At 35.8% G+C, this 17,027-nt stretch overlaps 2 protein-coding genes across 2 annotated transcripts in view; both read left to right on the forward strand.

Annotated features, from left to right (window-relative positions):
- The window catches only part of LOC108975730 (dual specificity protein phosphatase 15), a 48,434-nt gene extending 46,810 nt beyond the window's left edge, over positions 1-1,624 (forward strand). Inside the window, exon 4 of the mRNA XM_018944427.1 lies at positions 491-1,624. Coding sequence (XP_018799972.1) covers positions 491-1,449 — 959 coding nt within the window. The 3' untranslated portion in view covers positions 1,450-1,624. The remainder of the gene's footprint in view (positions 1-490) is intronic.
- A 9,797-nt stretch (positions 1,625-11,421) lies between these two features.
- Positions 11,422-16,180, forward strand: LOC108975726 (membrane metallo-endopeptidase-like 1). The gene is made up of 3 exons (XM_018944423.1): positions 11,422-12,858; positions 14,884-15,501; positions 15,597-16,180. Exons 1-3 carry the CDS (start codon positions 11,620-11,622, stop codon positions 15,963-15,965), a joined length of 2,226 nt encoding a protein of 741 aa, XP_018799968.1. The 5' UTR covers positions 11,422-11,619; the 3' UTR covers positions 15,966-16,180.
- The last annotated feature ends 847 nt before the right edge of the window (positions 16,181-17,027 follow it).

Consider the following 17,027-nt stretch of genomic DNA (forward strand, 5'->3'; position numbering starts at 1 on the left):
AATTCCATGTTTTTAAATATTTTTATTTTTAATTAAAAATAAATTTTTAACATCGAAAATAAATTTCAAAATTTGTGATATCAGCGCTTAAACTCGAAATTGCAATTCATATGCCATTTGCGCACAAACACGCGGCAGGCGCTACTACATATATACATACAGTACATTATCTAGATGAAATAATGCCGATAAGCTGAGTGTGAGGTGAATACTTAGCACGGCGCCGGTTATCATGTAGTTAGCGAAACGAGTCGAGTGATGAGCGCATAGATTTAAAAATAACGATTTTGATAGGAGTTTACGATAAGCGCCCATATTTCACACACTATCTTTGCTTGCACACACACACACGTGCGCGCATACGTTAATTATGACTCCACCCATTGATTGGCTCACCTATGCAAACTATTTCAATTAACGAATAACCAAAAATAACCAAAAATAACAAAATGTGCTAATTGCCGCTATTTCTTTCTTTCCTTCTTCACAGAGGAAGCACGCAAGACCGGCTCCCGCGTACTGCTGCATTGTCATGCGGGCATATCGCGCAGCGCCACCATTGCCATTGCCTACGTTATGCGCTACAAATCACTATCACTATTCGAGGCCTACAAGCTGGTGAAGGGGGCGCGACCCATTATCTCACCCAACCTCAACTTCATGGGTCAACTGCTCGAATTAGAACAAAATTTGCGCATGAGCGGCGTGCTAAAGCCCGTATCGCCAGCCGCCACCACACCCACAACACCAACGTCTAGTCAAGTCGAATTTACCAGCAGCAGCAGCAACAACGACAACAACAACACAAACGCCAATGCTGAGGATGTGGACGAAACAGATGCCGCGCTATTGCGCAAACGGCCCGGCGATGCTAAGCGTAAATTGTGCGCCAACGATGAAGATGCCGCCGATGATTTATTCGAGGATGCGCGCAGCACGCTCAGCAGTCACAGCAGCAGCGCTAGCAGCAGTAGTAATTGCACAAATAGTCAAGCAATGCGACTGACGTGGCCACCGCCAACCGGTGCACCTGCAGTACTGCTCTCACCCTGCACCTCGACCGAAGCATCTTGCTCATCATCAGTCTCATCCTCCTCATTGTCCGCCTCCTCGTATGCTTCATCGTCCGCCTCGACGCCGACTTCGCCGTCAGGTGCGCTGGCCAACACACAATCGCCCTTCCTCAGCTACACACCGAACAACATGCCGAAACGCCATTCACCCGCCAAACTGCGTCTCAACTTACGTTCCACCTTTGCACCCATACGACAGTCACAGTCATGCATGTCGATACGCGAAGTGGCCGACGAATCGTTGCCTGCAGCCACAGCAAACACCACGGGCCTGACGATAGCGGCGTCAGCCAGCAGCAATCACAGCATACCGTCGTCGCCGATGGCAATGGATCAGGAGAACAATGTGGTGATGGCCATGTCGACCAGCGATTGAGTACGCTAACTCTAATATACATACATGTATACGCGTACACATACGCATACACATATACATATACAACAATAAGGATTCACTAGTTATACTATGTATATGTGTAGTGCATATTAAGCCTAAAGTTTAAGAACTTAACTAAATTCAAAACAAAAAAAATTGCAAAGCGACGTAAAAGGAAAAAAAATATTACCCACAACCACCGCGGAAACAACTAGGCGAACACTTTGAGAGAAGCTGTGAATAATTCTTAAGTGTACAATTTTACGAGCGTACCTAACGATTACATACTAAGTGCATACATATGTACAGCGTTGTATACTAGCAGACCGATCGAGCGAATAAACGATCGAAGCGACACCACGCCTACTATTACTACGTAAATACTGCGAGTACATTGAAATTAAACAATTTAAATTTATAAATTATTAAAAAAAGCGGCACATTTACAATAAAAACACACAAGTACATATGTACATATATATAGCTATGTATGTGTAGTTAAAGAAAATTGTTATTTGAAATTGAAAATTTGTATACAATGCCGTGTATATTATACAGTAGTCGATATTTCTTAAACAGAACAACAACAAAACATGCATATTCTCATGCAAAATTGACAAAATTGTGTAATAAAATATTTTCTTTTCGAAAAATATTGTAACTTTTTACCTTTTGACACAACTGTATGTACATATATAAACGAAAACTTTTGAAATAAACGCAATTGAAGTAATGTTGCAGATGCATTTGCCCTCATTAAGGGCTTTCACATACACCCACATATATATGTATTAACATATAAAACGTTGTAACAATGAAAAACTATTTATTTATATTATTTTAACGATTTAAAACAATAAAGCGCTTATTTATGGACATTTTGAAAACAGCTTGTAACTAAAAAAAACACGAAATTTGTGCTGAGCAAAACGCTTACGGGTGTCGAAAAAAACATTTCTGTTGTAAATATTATATAAGCGAAAAGGTTAATTGCAAATGTTGCCACCTGTTTTGCATAATATGCATATAAATATTTTATTTTTTTCAGTTTAAATTATGTTAACTAGTAATTTTATTTTAATTTTATTATTTATAAAATTCCCTATAACACGCCGCTAAGTCATCGGGTTTACTTATGTAGCACATAAGCTTATGGTTTTACACTTTCGAAAGCTACAAAAAATGGACTCTTTTGCAAAATTAAAAAATTAAAACTTATGTCTATATAATTAAAAACCTAAAAATTGATTTTGTTGCAAATTATGTGCGTAAAAAATTAAAAAAAATTGATTAAGTTTAAATTAAAAATAGCACTTTAAATGCATAAAAGCATAACAAATTTTCACATATAATTTGCTTAGCATAATTTGTAAACAAAAAAAACTAAAAAACTATTAATAATAATAAATAGCAACAAAAACCCATGTACAAGCAGCATAAAAATATATGTATGTATATATAACCAAAACATATTTAGCAAGCGAATATTTATTTTAATGCCAAACTCTTCCTATAAAACTGTTTTAAGTTTTCTTCTTTACACACAACCACAATATAAGCGAAATTTTCAAACAGTTTCCCAAAACATAAAGCGGCCAACAACAAAATGCCTGAGAACATACATACATCACAGCAAATTTAGTTTCCCCACTACAAATATGTATCTAAATATTTGCAACAACAATACAAAAAACAAGGAAATGTATATTTTGAATAATAGCAATTTCTGTTCTTGTCACTATCACAGTTCAACTTAATTACCTATTTAAGCAAAATATACCTATGTACCAACCTATATGTATATGTATAATATAAGTTAAAATTTATTTTTAGTGCAAACTTAAATGTATATAAATGTGTATATACATATTATAAATTATTTATACACCTTATGTGAGCCGAATTAAAACAGTGAAAAATATTTACAAATTAATTAATGTACTTTCTTTTTGTCCATCATGTCTGCGAAAGCTTTGACACGCAGTCGGGAATTGATGGTATTCATGTTGTAGCAATTGTATAAGCGGTAGCTCTCATAGCAGCGTGAACATAGATATTTACGTAATAATATATGTATAATAATTTAATGTAATTTGCAATAGTCATATTCTTGCACTTACATACACATACACACTTAATTTGGTAAGCTAGACAAAAAAAAAACGTAAAATAATGCAATTCAATTGAATGTGCAGCGTAAGCATAAAAATAGAAATATATGTACAAAATAATGATTTTGAAAAGAAATTGAACATGTATTTAATTCTCAAAAAGCGTGTGGGTATATGTCTTACGATTATGTTAATGGGAGATCCATTTTTACAATAGCCGCGTGTATTGAATAATATTCTAACGAATAGACCACGTCCAATATGCAGTGAAGAAAATTTAGCAGCCTTAGCTGAAAGTGTAAAGACTAAAGTCTATGCGGACAAACGCAAAAAAAAAACATTAATACCAAAGGATTTTCATTCGAATGATAACAAACATTCTGAATGAAACTTGAAGTTCCTTTGTTTTTCCCGTAGTCTCGGATCACCCTTTATTTAGGCCCACTTTTTATAGGATTAATTAGAATTGAGACCAAGGAAACATAAGGGCTGGAGATATGTACGTATAATAGGTATGTAACAAATTAATTTCAAAGTTTCGTATATGTGGCAGGATAGCGCTTAAATCCATATGACTTTAAGTTAGCCCTCCAAAACGCGATTCGCCAATCGATGTTGATGGAGCGGACGTTCCTATACTCGACAATGAAGAAATTCGAAGAGCAATTAGCTATATGAAGAACAATAAATTGGTGGGGGCCGATGGATTGCCGGCCGAGCGAAGAACTGATAAGGGGCATATGGTCGGACAAAAGCATGAACGATGATTAGAATTTAAGTGTGCTCTGCCCAATTCACAAAACGGTAGATCCCACAATCTGTGCCAACTACTGTGGGATAAGCCTAATCAACATCGCATATAAGGTTCTATTGAGCGTATTGTATGAAAAATTAAATCTAACCGTAAAAAAATTGGTTCGACCTTATAAGTGTGGCTTCAGACCTGGAGAATCGACAACAGACCAGTTATTCACCAAGCGCCACAACTTGGAAAAGACGTCGTTTTCAAAGCTGCTTTTGACAACACAAAAATAATTAGGTATCCCAACTAACGAACACATCAAAAAAATCCGCTGACTAATATGGGAAGGCTGTCAAATAAAGGTTTTAGAGATATCAGGCGCTCTAAATACATCAGATGTACGTGTTCATCATATCATTTAAAAATATTTGTGTATGAGAACGCTTTGTACAAAGTGGGTGCCGCGCGAGCTCACTTTTGACCAAAAATAACGCCGAGTTGATGATTCAGAACAGTATTTGGAGATTTTCAAAAGTAATAAAACCGAGTTTTTGCGTCTATATGCGACAATATTCTGATGACAAATGTCCTCAATTTTCAAATGAATACTTTTTAGAAAGAACTCAACACTTCCTTTAGCCTACATATATTTAATATAAATATTTTCGAACTTCCCTTAACTACTTAGGTGACTTTATACCGTATATACCGGCCAGCATGTGAGTTGTATCATATTTTAATAATAATAATACTAAATGTAAGATAAATAAATGGGGATTGCACCGCGACCTAAGGTATATTGTGCCCTAACTTACAACGAATGATTTATCGCCAGCATATTGTTAAATTTTAATATATTGCCGGATGCTATTGACGTGATGTAGTCCTTATTTGTAAACATGGATCCAAGAATATTTATCCTGGATTTGCAGACTACTGTGTACTCAATTAGCAGGTGTTCTGGTCTAACAAGCCCTATGTACCTGAAGGTACTTCTCTGGCTTTAATTCTKGCAAGTTGCAAAAGCCACGAACTTAACTCCCCTTATTTATGTTTTTATAATTTACTACTAGGAATTCAAAAATAATTGCTGAATGCTGCAAAGTTTGTGCCAGAAAGCGTTAATACTTATTTTTCAGATTAATTTATACATAGAAAAAATCTAGTGTATTGTGATGTTTATAGATTTAAAATTTTTTGTTCCGATGATTTAACTTTTACTTTTCTTATAATTAAATGTTATTTAGGATCTGTCTTATTATTGAAATGACAGTAAATAAATTTGATGAGAAAAGCAATGATAATAAAATTATCAATTTAATATGAATGGGAGGTCCAATCGGTGGTATACATACATATAGCCTTCTTTTAAAAATTTCATTAAAAAAATTATAAAAATGCTCCTTATTTTATTCGTATCAACCCACTTCCTACTACTAAATCTTGGAAGGGGTACCATTTTGGTATCAAGCGGGAAGAAAAACGTGAACATAAACATAATCAGCTGATAACGGACTGACTTTATTATGTGCACATACACGTTAAGCAGGGTTGCACTACGCTTTTAAATTTCTTACAGTGACGGCGGATAAATAGAAATTGTATTTTATATATTAGGTTGTCAAAAAAGTCTTGCGGTATTTTCGCTGGTTGGCGCTGAGAGCGCGTAGTTCCAGTTTTATTCGTCGCATTGGGTCATGCTATACCTTTTTGGAAAGCTCATTTCACGCGCTAACACGTGTTTGATTTATCGTCGTTTCYTTTAAATCGTTCGTGAGTTATAGCGTCGCAAACATAGAGCAAAATAAAGAGAAAATACGTCATATTTTACAGTACTACTACGATAAAGGCAAAAATGCATCTCAAGCCGCCGTGCAGTTTATGGACCCGATACAGTTCCATTTCCACCGCACAACGATGGTTTCAACGTTTTTGTTCTGGTGTAGAGGTGGTCGAAGATGTGCCACGCTCCGGGAGGCCTGTTGTCGAAAATTGCGATAAAATCGCTCAATTGGTCCAAAGAGACCGGCATCGGAAAGTAGCAGCCGTAGCATCGGTCAAGAGCTGGGCATGAGTCATCAAAAAAATTTTTCTGAACAATTGAAAATTCAATAAAAATACCTCAAAAATACCGCAAGACTCTTTTTGACAAACTGGTATGTATATTCTCACCTGGTCACGGTCTAAAAAGACGATTTTTGGTCATTTAAAGACAAACAACTATACGGATATTATCAATTATTTTAAACTTTTAGGAATGCATTTATACATAATATATAAAAATAAGTAATTATTTAATGGCCTCCAGTGGTATAATGATTCCGGAACTTAAAAGACTAAGTTATTTACTAAAAGATATTGATCAGATCAAAATTCTGGTGAAGAACCATATAAAAAATATAGAAAAATATTTTGATAGCATCGGATAATCATCCAAATAAAAAACAATGAGTTTCCAAAAAAAAACTTTTCAAACGGATATACTTATTAATGTGATTGAACTGTGAGTTTAGAAGGATATAAATCAAAAATTATTTTCCTATCGACTTAAATATTATTTATTGAATTAAAATAAAAAAAAATAAATATGACTTATTTCTTCTACATAGCTGCTAAATCGATCTTTTCTTCATTGTGGCTTCAGGTAAATTAGTGTAATGGCGCAAAAAAAATGGTAAAAAATGATAATTGAGCGCTCTTCTTGCCCACATGTCTAAACCACTAATATGTGAAATCTAAACCATAAAATCAATGGATAAAAATATGTGAATTTTGGAAAAGTTTTGCGGTGATTCTTCTTCTTCTTTATCAGCGTAGACACCACTAACGCGATTATAACAAAGTTTACAACAGCGCGCCAGTCGTAATTCTTTTTTACTGTTTGGCGCCAAATTGGAGACTTCAAGAGTAGCCAGGTCCTTCTGCGCCTGGTCTTTAAGATGGAGTGGAGGACTTCCTCTTTTTCTGGTTCCCCCGACGGGTACTGCGTCGAAATCCGACACTGTTGTTTCTTTTTCATTGGGGCGTTATTTACGTGGCAGGTCACAATTTTTTATTACAAGCCTACGAGTAATGCAAAGAATTCAAAGATGGTCGAAAGATCGTTGAAGACATGCTTCGTTCTAGACGTCCTTCGACCTTTCTCAACTGATGAAAATATTACAAAAATGGAGAATATCGTCAAACAAGTGTTATAGAAATGGCCAGAGAGCTCGTCATCTCACGCGAGCTCGTTTGAATGATTTTAGTAAATATTTTGGACATGAAATGCGTTCTTGCTCAACTCGTACCGTTAAAGCTGAATTTTTTTCAAAAAGAGTACCGTAAACAGGTCTCTTTGGGCATGCTTGATCGTGTGAATCCCAATACGAAATAAATTGCGTTAAGTCATAAGCAACAGATTATTATTTTGCCAAAGAGATAGTGAGAAAGAGAGAGTCAGAATTCATTTTCCCAAAGGAACTTAGTGAAATCTGCTTTTTACAAGAAACTTTTTCTATGAGTTTAAAATTTCAATATTTATTTATAATTAATTTAGATTAAATATAAATAGGTTTATAACTATGTACGTATCTCATATTAAAACATCTTTAGAAAGCCCGAAACGATAGCATAAAATACATAGGAGATTTTTTACTTATAGAAAAGGGTAGCAGTAGAGAGATGAAATGGCAAATATTAAAGGAAAAATTATTTATGCACGAACTGAGATCAGAAAAAGAAAGGACAGAGGAATAGTTTAATTTTCAAGGTTTAAAAACGGTTGATCTCGATTGCCGTCAAAACTACGAGTTCTATAAAAAAAAAGGTTGTTAAAAATTTTTCAAAGAACGGGTTGGCGACGAATCCCGTCCCGGGCTACCAGCAACATCAGAAAACGGTCAACACATCCATAAAATAAAAAAAGATTTGGTGCTTTAGTATCGAGGATTAACAGTCAGATTACACAGTACAACAGCTAATCTAAGGGGTGAGAAATTCCAAGTCTCGGTGATGGTATTAGGTCAGTATAGTAAAACCCTCAAAGGGTTCGGCGTTCGTATGTGTCAGTTTTTTTTTATGACCTTTTAAATTTTTTCCTTATTTCCCATGGTTTTCCATGTTAACAAATTAATTTTTTCCAATCAGGCGTACTAAATGGTCCAGATATACGAAAGCTGATTAAAAGTGACGCATTCAACAATATTTTGATTGACGCTGAATTGAATGCATGCCAGGCAATTAAAGAAGTAATAGAAGGCTTGTTAGGAAAGCATCGTTCTAACAGCTACGATATTTCTGTCGCAAGGATTTTTTTTTTTTGAGTTTTGGCAAAATGTTACAACTAAGCGAAAAAACATCAAGATAAGGAAAAAATTTAAAAGGTCATAAAAAGAGACTGACACATACGAACGCCAAACCCTTTGAGGGTTTTACTATACTGGACTAGTACCATCATCCTGACTTGGAATTTCTCACCCCCCAGACAATAATCCCAAAAATATTCCACAGTGTTATTACTGGCATTGTTTTGGAATATAGGAAGAATCAGTGAAATGAATTTTTAAAGATTTTTTTTGAAAACCAACGTCGCGTTAACGTCTTTGGAACAATGTTTCCCGCCTATCATGACGTCATGAAACGTATTATTACTGGTGGTAACTCTTGGATCTATGCTTGCGATCTGAAAACAGACGATCAGTAGGCCGAAGATCGTGGCGAAGGTGAGCCAAAGATGAAAAAACGTGCCGAAGCAGGTCAAAAATCAAGTTTATGTTGACAGTTCTTTTCGATTATAGAGGTGTGGTGCACTCCGAAGTCTTTCCCACTAGCCAAACTGTCAAGAAGGGTCGCATATCATCCTTGATTCTTCGTGAGCTTTTCGCCAAATTTTCTACCATTATCGTTCTCCAACCACCGTACGCGCACTGAAGACGTAGTGATTCAAATATTTCGAGTATTCGAAAAAACGTTAGCATAAGTGTATTGGTACCAAGAGGAACTACTTTGGTGGGACGATATAGATTTTGAGGAATAAACTAAGATATTTAAAATTATGACCAAAATCTAACTATTTTTTGACCATAATAGTATATGAACGGCAGCTGCAAAAATCGGATAGTTTTTGTACGGAATTTGAATTCACGATCATCTTCTTTATTGGCGTAGGCACCGTTTACGCGATTATAGCCGAGTTAACAACAGTGCGCAAGTCGTTTCTTGTTTTTGCTACGTGACGCCAAGCAAAGCCAGGTCCTTCTCCACTTGGTCCTTCCAACGGAGTGAAGTTCTTCCTCTTCCTCTGCTTCCCCCGGCGGGTACAGCGTCGAATACCTTCAGAGCTGGAGAGTTTTTGTCCATTCGGACAACATGACCCAGTAGTCGCTGTCTTTTAATTCGCTGCACTATGTCTATCGAATGCGATATTTGCCGTGGACAACGCGCAAAGCACAACTAATCTTTCGCAGAACTTTTCTGTCGAAAACTCGTAAGGTCGACTCAACAGTTGTTGTCATCGTCCAAGCCTCTGCACCATATAGCAGGACGGCAATTATGAGTGACTTATAGACCGTGCAGAGGAGAGGTTTCGCCATCTCACTTTAGCTCGACTTTAAACGGATGTTCTTAGGCTATCCAGAAGATACTTGGTCAAAAACCGGAAGGCTGCTGGATAAATATGTAAAAGTATCGTTTCTGGCCACTCCCAAGTGAATGGCGATCAGAGAACTTTAGTCACTTACGTGAACTTCTACACATGACTCCATCCTCCTACTGATCTCGGCTTTTATTTTGGTATAACTTTCATTTCAATTGTATTATACTGGAATATTTTTTTAAATCTTTGAAACCACATAAAGCAAATAAAATAAAATGAATGCAACTATCAATCAAACCAAAATCTGGACCAAGATTTTTAAACGAGTATTGATTACCAAAAGTTGACATTAATATTTGAGAAATGCAAATGAGTTGTCATATTGCTCTATAAATATAATTCAATGGATTTTATGAACTCTTTACAAACATACCGATCTAACGGGTAGTTCATAGACAAACAATGCGGCTTAAAATCACAACATATATAATAAATTGATTATTTGATACCTCAACTCAAAGATTACACTGGTAGGCGGCTTTTGTAGCTTTTGTTTTAAATGCGCCTGAAGTATTATTTCCATCAATGCTTTAATCGTAAACGTGAATGAAAACGAGCATTCTCAAATTCTGGATCACAGCAAAATTGTCGCTTTGATATGTAGGTCTGTTATCACTTTGAAAGCAAATTTCATTTGCTTGCAGGTCAAGTTCATTCTCATATGCCAAACGTTTGCTTTGATGATAAGTTCAATCAAAAATAGGAATTTGTCAAACATACATACACATGTACAGGGTAAACCCGTTTCAGTGAACAATGATCATACAATATTTCGGTTAATAAGACCGATATGACTTTCTTTGAGTTAAGAACTGGGGTTTTATTTAAAAATCTATAAAAATTATATTATTAATATACATATATGTATATTGTTCCAATTGAACTTTTCAAATGTGATTTGAGCTTTTTCTTTCTTAAAACTTTTCGTAACAGCAAAAACATCCACTTAACGGTTGTTTTTTATACAAAATGGGAGATGTATGTAAACTAATCAATGCTCGGAAAATGGAAAGCATCTCCAAGTATCCAAGAATGTAGTTTCTATTGGGAATTTCATACATATTTATGCTCATCGTTTCAATTGACTACTACGGGCTATAGTTCATTATTTAAAACTTTCCAGAACATCAAAAGCACCCTTCTAACTCTTGGAATTCTTTCAAAAATAGGGCCCTAATCAAATCCAAACTCGGAAATGAAGAGTGGATAAGCATAAAATTTCTGTGGGAAAATTTTAACCAAATTTAAGCAACCAAAAGCTCCCACTGACTACGGATAAACAGAAAGACCAATTGGTTGAGTAAAGGAGATTTCACTGTGCAGTATATATAAATAAGTATGCATATATATAACACGAGAACAATGTCTGACGATTAGGTACGATTATTTACTGTGCTTGAGACTTAGGGACGCAAACTGCAAATCACAACGAGCGCAAGTGCTTTGCGATCGATCTGAAGCATTCATTTTTTGACAAACGTATGCTCAGTACGAAAGCGACTCCGCGCACAGACGGAGCATTGTATTTTAAGTTAGTGTTTAGCAAGTTTGTGATGTCAAATAAATTAATGCAGTGATAAAGTGTTTATTTATTTGTGCAATAGTATCAATAAGTATATGTACTTAAGCCATACGTAAGCAAGAAAGTAAAGTGCACAAGTTTATCGTCGACTGAGATCACAATGAAAGTGAAAACATTGGGGCATTCATTTTTGCCCATTCTATTAATACTGTTAAGCGCGCTCACAACAAGCACTGCAAAGCCCGCGAACGCAGCCAGCGAAGTCATAGTTGTCAACACCACAGTAGCGGACGACAGTTTGCAGTATCCAAACGCAGAACTCATTCTAAGTGCGGATAATGACACAGTAGCGTTGACAAAAGCGTCTGCAATGAATGCAGCTGACAATGGACTGAACGAAATCGAAAGCGAATATCGTGTTGAATATGCAAAGAAAATGCTCACGTATATGAATCAAAGCGTTGAACCGTGCGATGATTTTTACGAGTATGCTTGCGGCAATTGGAAGAATGTGATGGTCGAACATCAGTCGCAGCATAAACGCAGCAATCTGATCGATATTTTCTACAGTTTAGGCGAAGCCATACAACAATTACTTTTAGATGAGAAACAACCAAGAGACAATTTCGCCTATAAATCGGAATTGAATTTGACAAAGCGTATTTATAAAGATTGCCTAGCGGCTGATCTATATCCGTTGAAAAAGTCCGAAGTATACTTGGACGTTATCAAGTCGATTGGTGGTTTTCCTGCAGTCGATCCGACATGGAAACCGGATAATTTCAGCTGGTTCAATATGAGCGCACATCTGACCAATTATGGCGGTATAGGTTTGATTAAAGAGGAAGTATTGCCACAATACCCATTCCCACCATATTTCAAACTACCCGACTTGGGCTTTGAATATATCGTACACTCCGACAATATACACTCAAATAGTTCAAAGGAATTAAATGAGAAGCGTATGCGTAATTATCTTCGCTTGTATGGTGTTGATGATGAGCAGAAAATCGATCAGATCATTGTCGATATCGTGAACGTTTGGTCAGCAATACTCAATATCACGAATAAGTTTGATGAGGATCTAGCGAAATGTGAAGTGCTCTCAGCAGTAGTTATGGGCGAAGAAACATTCCCGCTATGGGACAGTTATTTGGAAATAGCTTGGAATGGCACACAATTCGACCTGGCGGATGACGATACATGGCCATGCAATTACTTTTACAACCAGCTGGATAAAKTATGCAATGCAAATAAAGAGGCGATAGCTAATTATTTTGCTTTGAAATTTATCTACCGAATGGATGCACGTTTGCAAGAGAAGAAATTTCAAACGGAGCATTGTAACATGATGATTCAGTTCGTATTGCCGCATCTGCTGGACGAAATATATATGGAGGTAAGGAAGAGAACAGTTGAATACAAAAATATATGTTTTTTTTATTCATGTGAAGTACACGCTATTACCAAACGTTTATAAACTAAATTGAAATGGGTCAGGGAAGGCTGAAATCTGTAGAAATGTAAGACTACTTGAAAACTTTCAATTGCCACATGAGTGTGCATAAAAAATAACTGTGATAAAATAAAATTACAGATAAATGTTCTATTACTGTTATAATGAAGAGTACATCCATCTGAAAAAAGCATTGATCGAATGATTTTTTGAATTTTGAACCGTTTCATGTACTAAGTTTACTTAAAAAACGAAAACGTTGAGCTTTAGTGCCATTATACAAATATTATATGTGTTCAGAAAAAGGGAATTTTAAAATTTAAAATTTCGCAGATATGGATTTCGGAGAGTCCAATTATTGATATAAATGTTGTACGGCTTTTTCTTATTTTCAAAAATTTGGAGAAATTTAATGACGACCTTTGTTCGACAAGACAGATTAAAAAAGAAAGAAAAGGCCTAAATGCTTTCCAAATATCGACTTTGAGAAGGGTTTTGACAATTGGCAGAAGCGCTGGCATTAATGGGGACGAGTGAATAAATATTTTTTCTATATACGAAAGTTCCTGTTATTTTTTAAACATACCTCGTATTACCGAGACAAGCTCTAGTAATTTTTTTTTATATCTATGAAACACCCATAGGAAAACCATTATAATATTCGAGAATATTTGTAATACAAACTCAACCATTGACACCAATTATACTACGGTGCTCAAATTGAAAGGTGAATTTTGTCCATTTCATTTCCTTCAACGTAATTCCCTCCCGCTGCAATAAACTTATGCCAACGAATTTTCCAGTCATCATAGCACTTGGAAAAATCCTCCGTCGTGATAGCCATCACGCCTTCTTTGATTCAGCTTTTATATCCTCAATTGAGTCAAAACGGTATCCTCGAAGTGATCTTTTGAGTTTTCTGTGGTTAAGGTGGTTTCGGAACGATATTTGTTGATTTTTTCGAAATGATGACGAATAATCAATGAAGTATGAGATGATGCATTATCGTGTTGCAAAAATCAAGAGTTTTCGGCCCCACCTCTTGAGGCCAATAGCTTCACGTAAACAGCGCATAACGTCAAAAAAATATTTCTTCTTGACAGTGGAAGGAATTCCTAATTCACCAAACTACAATAATCGAAGAAAACTGTTAGATTTTTGAGCGACTTTTACCAGGTTTTTTCTGTTTCGATTCGGCTTAAGCACGATATTCGCTCGATTGGTCGGTTGTTTCGGGATCGTAAGCGTAGATCCAAGTCTCATCTCCACTTATGATGCTTTTCATTACGTTTTATAGTCAGAAAGCATTATTTTACAGATGTTAACACGACGGTCCAAAAAATATTTAGAGTTTTTGGAAGCCTTTGAGATTTGACTCTTCTCAAGCTTATGTAATTCGTCTTTCAAAATCGCCTGCACCGATTCAAATGATATGCCCAAACTATCAAAGCAAAGTCTCTAATCGACGATTTTCAAGCACCATTTCTTTGACTTGTTTGACGTGATGTTCATCAGTCGATGTTTTTAGCAGATGTGGCACCACATTTTCTCAACACCCTCACGACAGGATTTAAAATAGTTGTACCACTTATAAACAATTTTAGAAGACAGGGATTCCCAAAGGACTTTTGCAGCATTCTCAATCTTTCTGCAGCCGAAATTTCATTCCACAAACAAAATTTAATGGCAATGCTTTGTTCAATAAATTCAGACATAGTAAAAATTGAAGAATTCACTTTTAGAGCCTCAGAAAACGACGCGTATCTCAAATACTAATGAATATTTTAACGTGCAATTTAACATAGATATCACTAACAGTATTATCAACTTACAGAAATAAAATTTACCGATTCGGAGAACACGCGAAGCATAAATTAATTCAGCTTTCAAATTTGTTCACAGTTCTTATATGTTTATGGAACATGTAATGTATTTATTATATTATATATGTATGTGTTAATTTTTTAGGAATACTTTGACAATGAAATCCGTGGCGAAATCAGCGATATCGTCAAAGAGGTGCGCAAGAGTTTACGTGAAATATTAGAGCAAGCCGAGTGGTTAGATGAGAAAACGCGAGAACAAGCGCTACTTAAGGAGGCAGCTATCAAGCCACATATTGGAAGTTTTGAGAATAAGAATGTAACAAATCGTTTGATAAGACAAATCAACGAATTCAACTATGTGGAAGGCAATTACGAACTAAATTTGGTCAACTTATTTAAATTCAGAACAATGCAACGACGTTTCAACGGGCTACACCACAAAGAATATGACAACCACACAATGAAACCGTTAGAGCTATTGAAGGGTATTCAAGTGAATTCCTTCTATTACAATGTCGATAATTCCATTTATGTGATGGCTGGCATTTTGCATCCACCCGCCTATCATAAGGCGTGGCCAGCAGCACTAAAATTCGGTACCATTGGCTACTTGGTGGGACACGAATTCACACATGGTTTCGACTCGGTTGGCGCGCATTACAATAGCGTTGGCGAAGAGAACTACTGGTGGACGGCGAAGGCTGGCAAGGTATTTAACGAGCGCGAAGAGTGCTTCGTTAATCAATATAATGCTTATGAGGTAATTATATACATACATACAAATATATAAACACCTGCATTTTTTTCAATCATACGTATATGTACGTTTAAATCATTTCCATAATACTTTTGCAGATATCTGAAATTAAACGATTTGTGGATGGCAATCAGACCAAGGACGAAAATATTGCCGATAGTGGTGGGTTGCGAGAGGCATTATCTGCATATCACAGGCATGTGAAGGAATTGAATTTATCTCCAAAAGATGAACAGATGCCCGGACTGGATCTAACGCCTGAGCAGCTGTACTTTATGGGTTTCGCGCAACTCTGGTGTGCTTCGTACAAGGAGCGGCATTATTGGGAGGAGCTTAAGAATGAGCATACAGTGGACAAATTTCGTGTTTTAGGCGCCGTAACGAATATTGAAGATTTTAGCAAAGCTTACAACTGTCCTGTTGGTAGCAAAATGAATCCTACTAAGAAAAAATGTCGCGTGTGGTAAATTCAGATTTAATACTTGGAGCGCATGGAATTTATTGTAACTTTCAATATTTCCCAAACAACTACTTAAGTATGTATTTTAATCTATGTATAGTATATGTATATAAACCAAAACTTTCTAAACGTAAGGAAATGAAAAAAATATATATTTTATTTTAAAACCAGATAAATGGGTATATTTTTATGTGAATGACCGTTAACTCTAACAAACAAAAGAACTCGTTTTCACCTTATCGCGAGTGTGTCAACAATCGGGTTTCAATAATTAAGCTGTCAATCTTAAATTTAAGCTACCTACTGGAATTTGTTTAGACTATATAAAACTCTACATGTGAATGATGTATGTATATACATTTCTATTCCTATGTTTATAAAAAAATAGTGAAGTGAGCAAATTATGCATATTAACAGCAAAATAACAAAAAAAAAAAAAATTCGAGTTTAATTGTGTTAGGTCACAACCTCCGTTCACAGACATGCTTCTTGTTATTAAATATTTGTAGAATAATGCATTCTCATTATGAGGAGATGTGCTAATAGCATCTTGCACATTTATGTATATATACAGAGCATATTAAAAGGTCTGTTGTATTTTCAGACGATGATAAAAAATTATTAAGTACTTTGTCGCTCAAGCGTAAGAGAAGTTATTTTTTATTTTTTTTTTTTTGCAAAAATCGCAGCTCCGGCCTAAAAGAAGATATAAGAGCCAAAAGTTCGCTTCGCTACTCCGTAAATGATTCGAACTTCACCTTCGTTTTTCAAGTCAAGCGCACTACAAAATTGTAAGAGGGACGAAACTGTTGTATTCTCTATTCGGTGTATTTTTCCACATTTTTAGTCAAAAACTGTGCCTTAAAATAGGAGTTCCTTCTTTGATAATATCTTCGAAGTAAATAACAGATGATTCTTATAAAAGTAACTTTTTCAGTAGTCTTTTTTGGCAGACCACACGTGAGTCGTGTCAAGTTGCCATGTCATCATACTTACGCTTGAACAGCGTTCAACTTTGGTCGTTAATTTAGTTGCCGGTGGAATCATCGATCCATATTTCATAAAAAAT

This window comes from Bactrocera latifrons, unplaced genomic scaffold (genome assembly GCF_001853355.1).
Source record: "Bactrocera latifrons isolate USDA-ARS-PBARC rearing strain unplaced genomic scaffold, ASM185335v1 scaffold_69, whole genome shotgun sequence".
In the NCBI taxonomy this organism is placed as follows: domain Eukaryota; kingdom Metazoa; phylum Arthropoda; class Insecta; order Diptera; family Tephritidae; genus Bactrocera; species Bactrocera latifrons.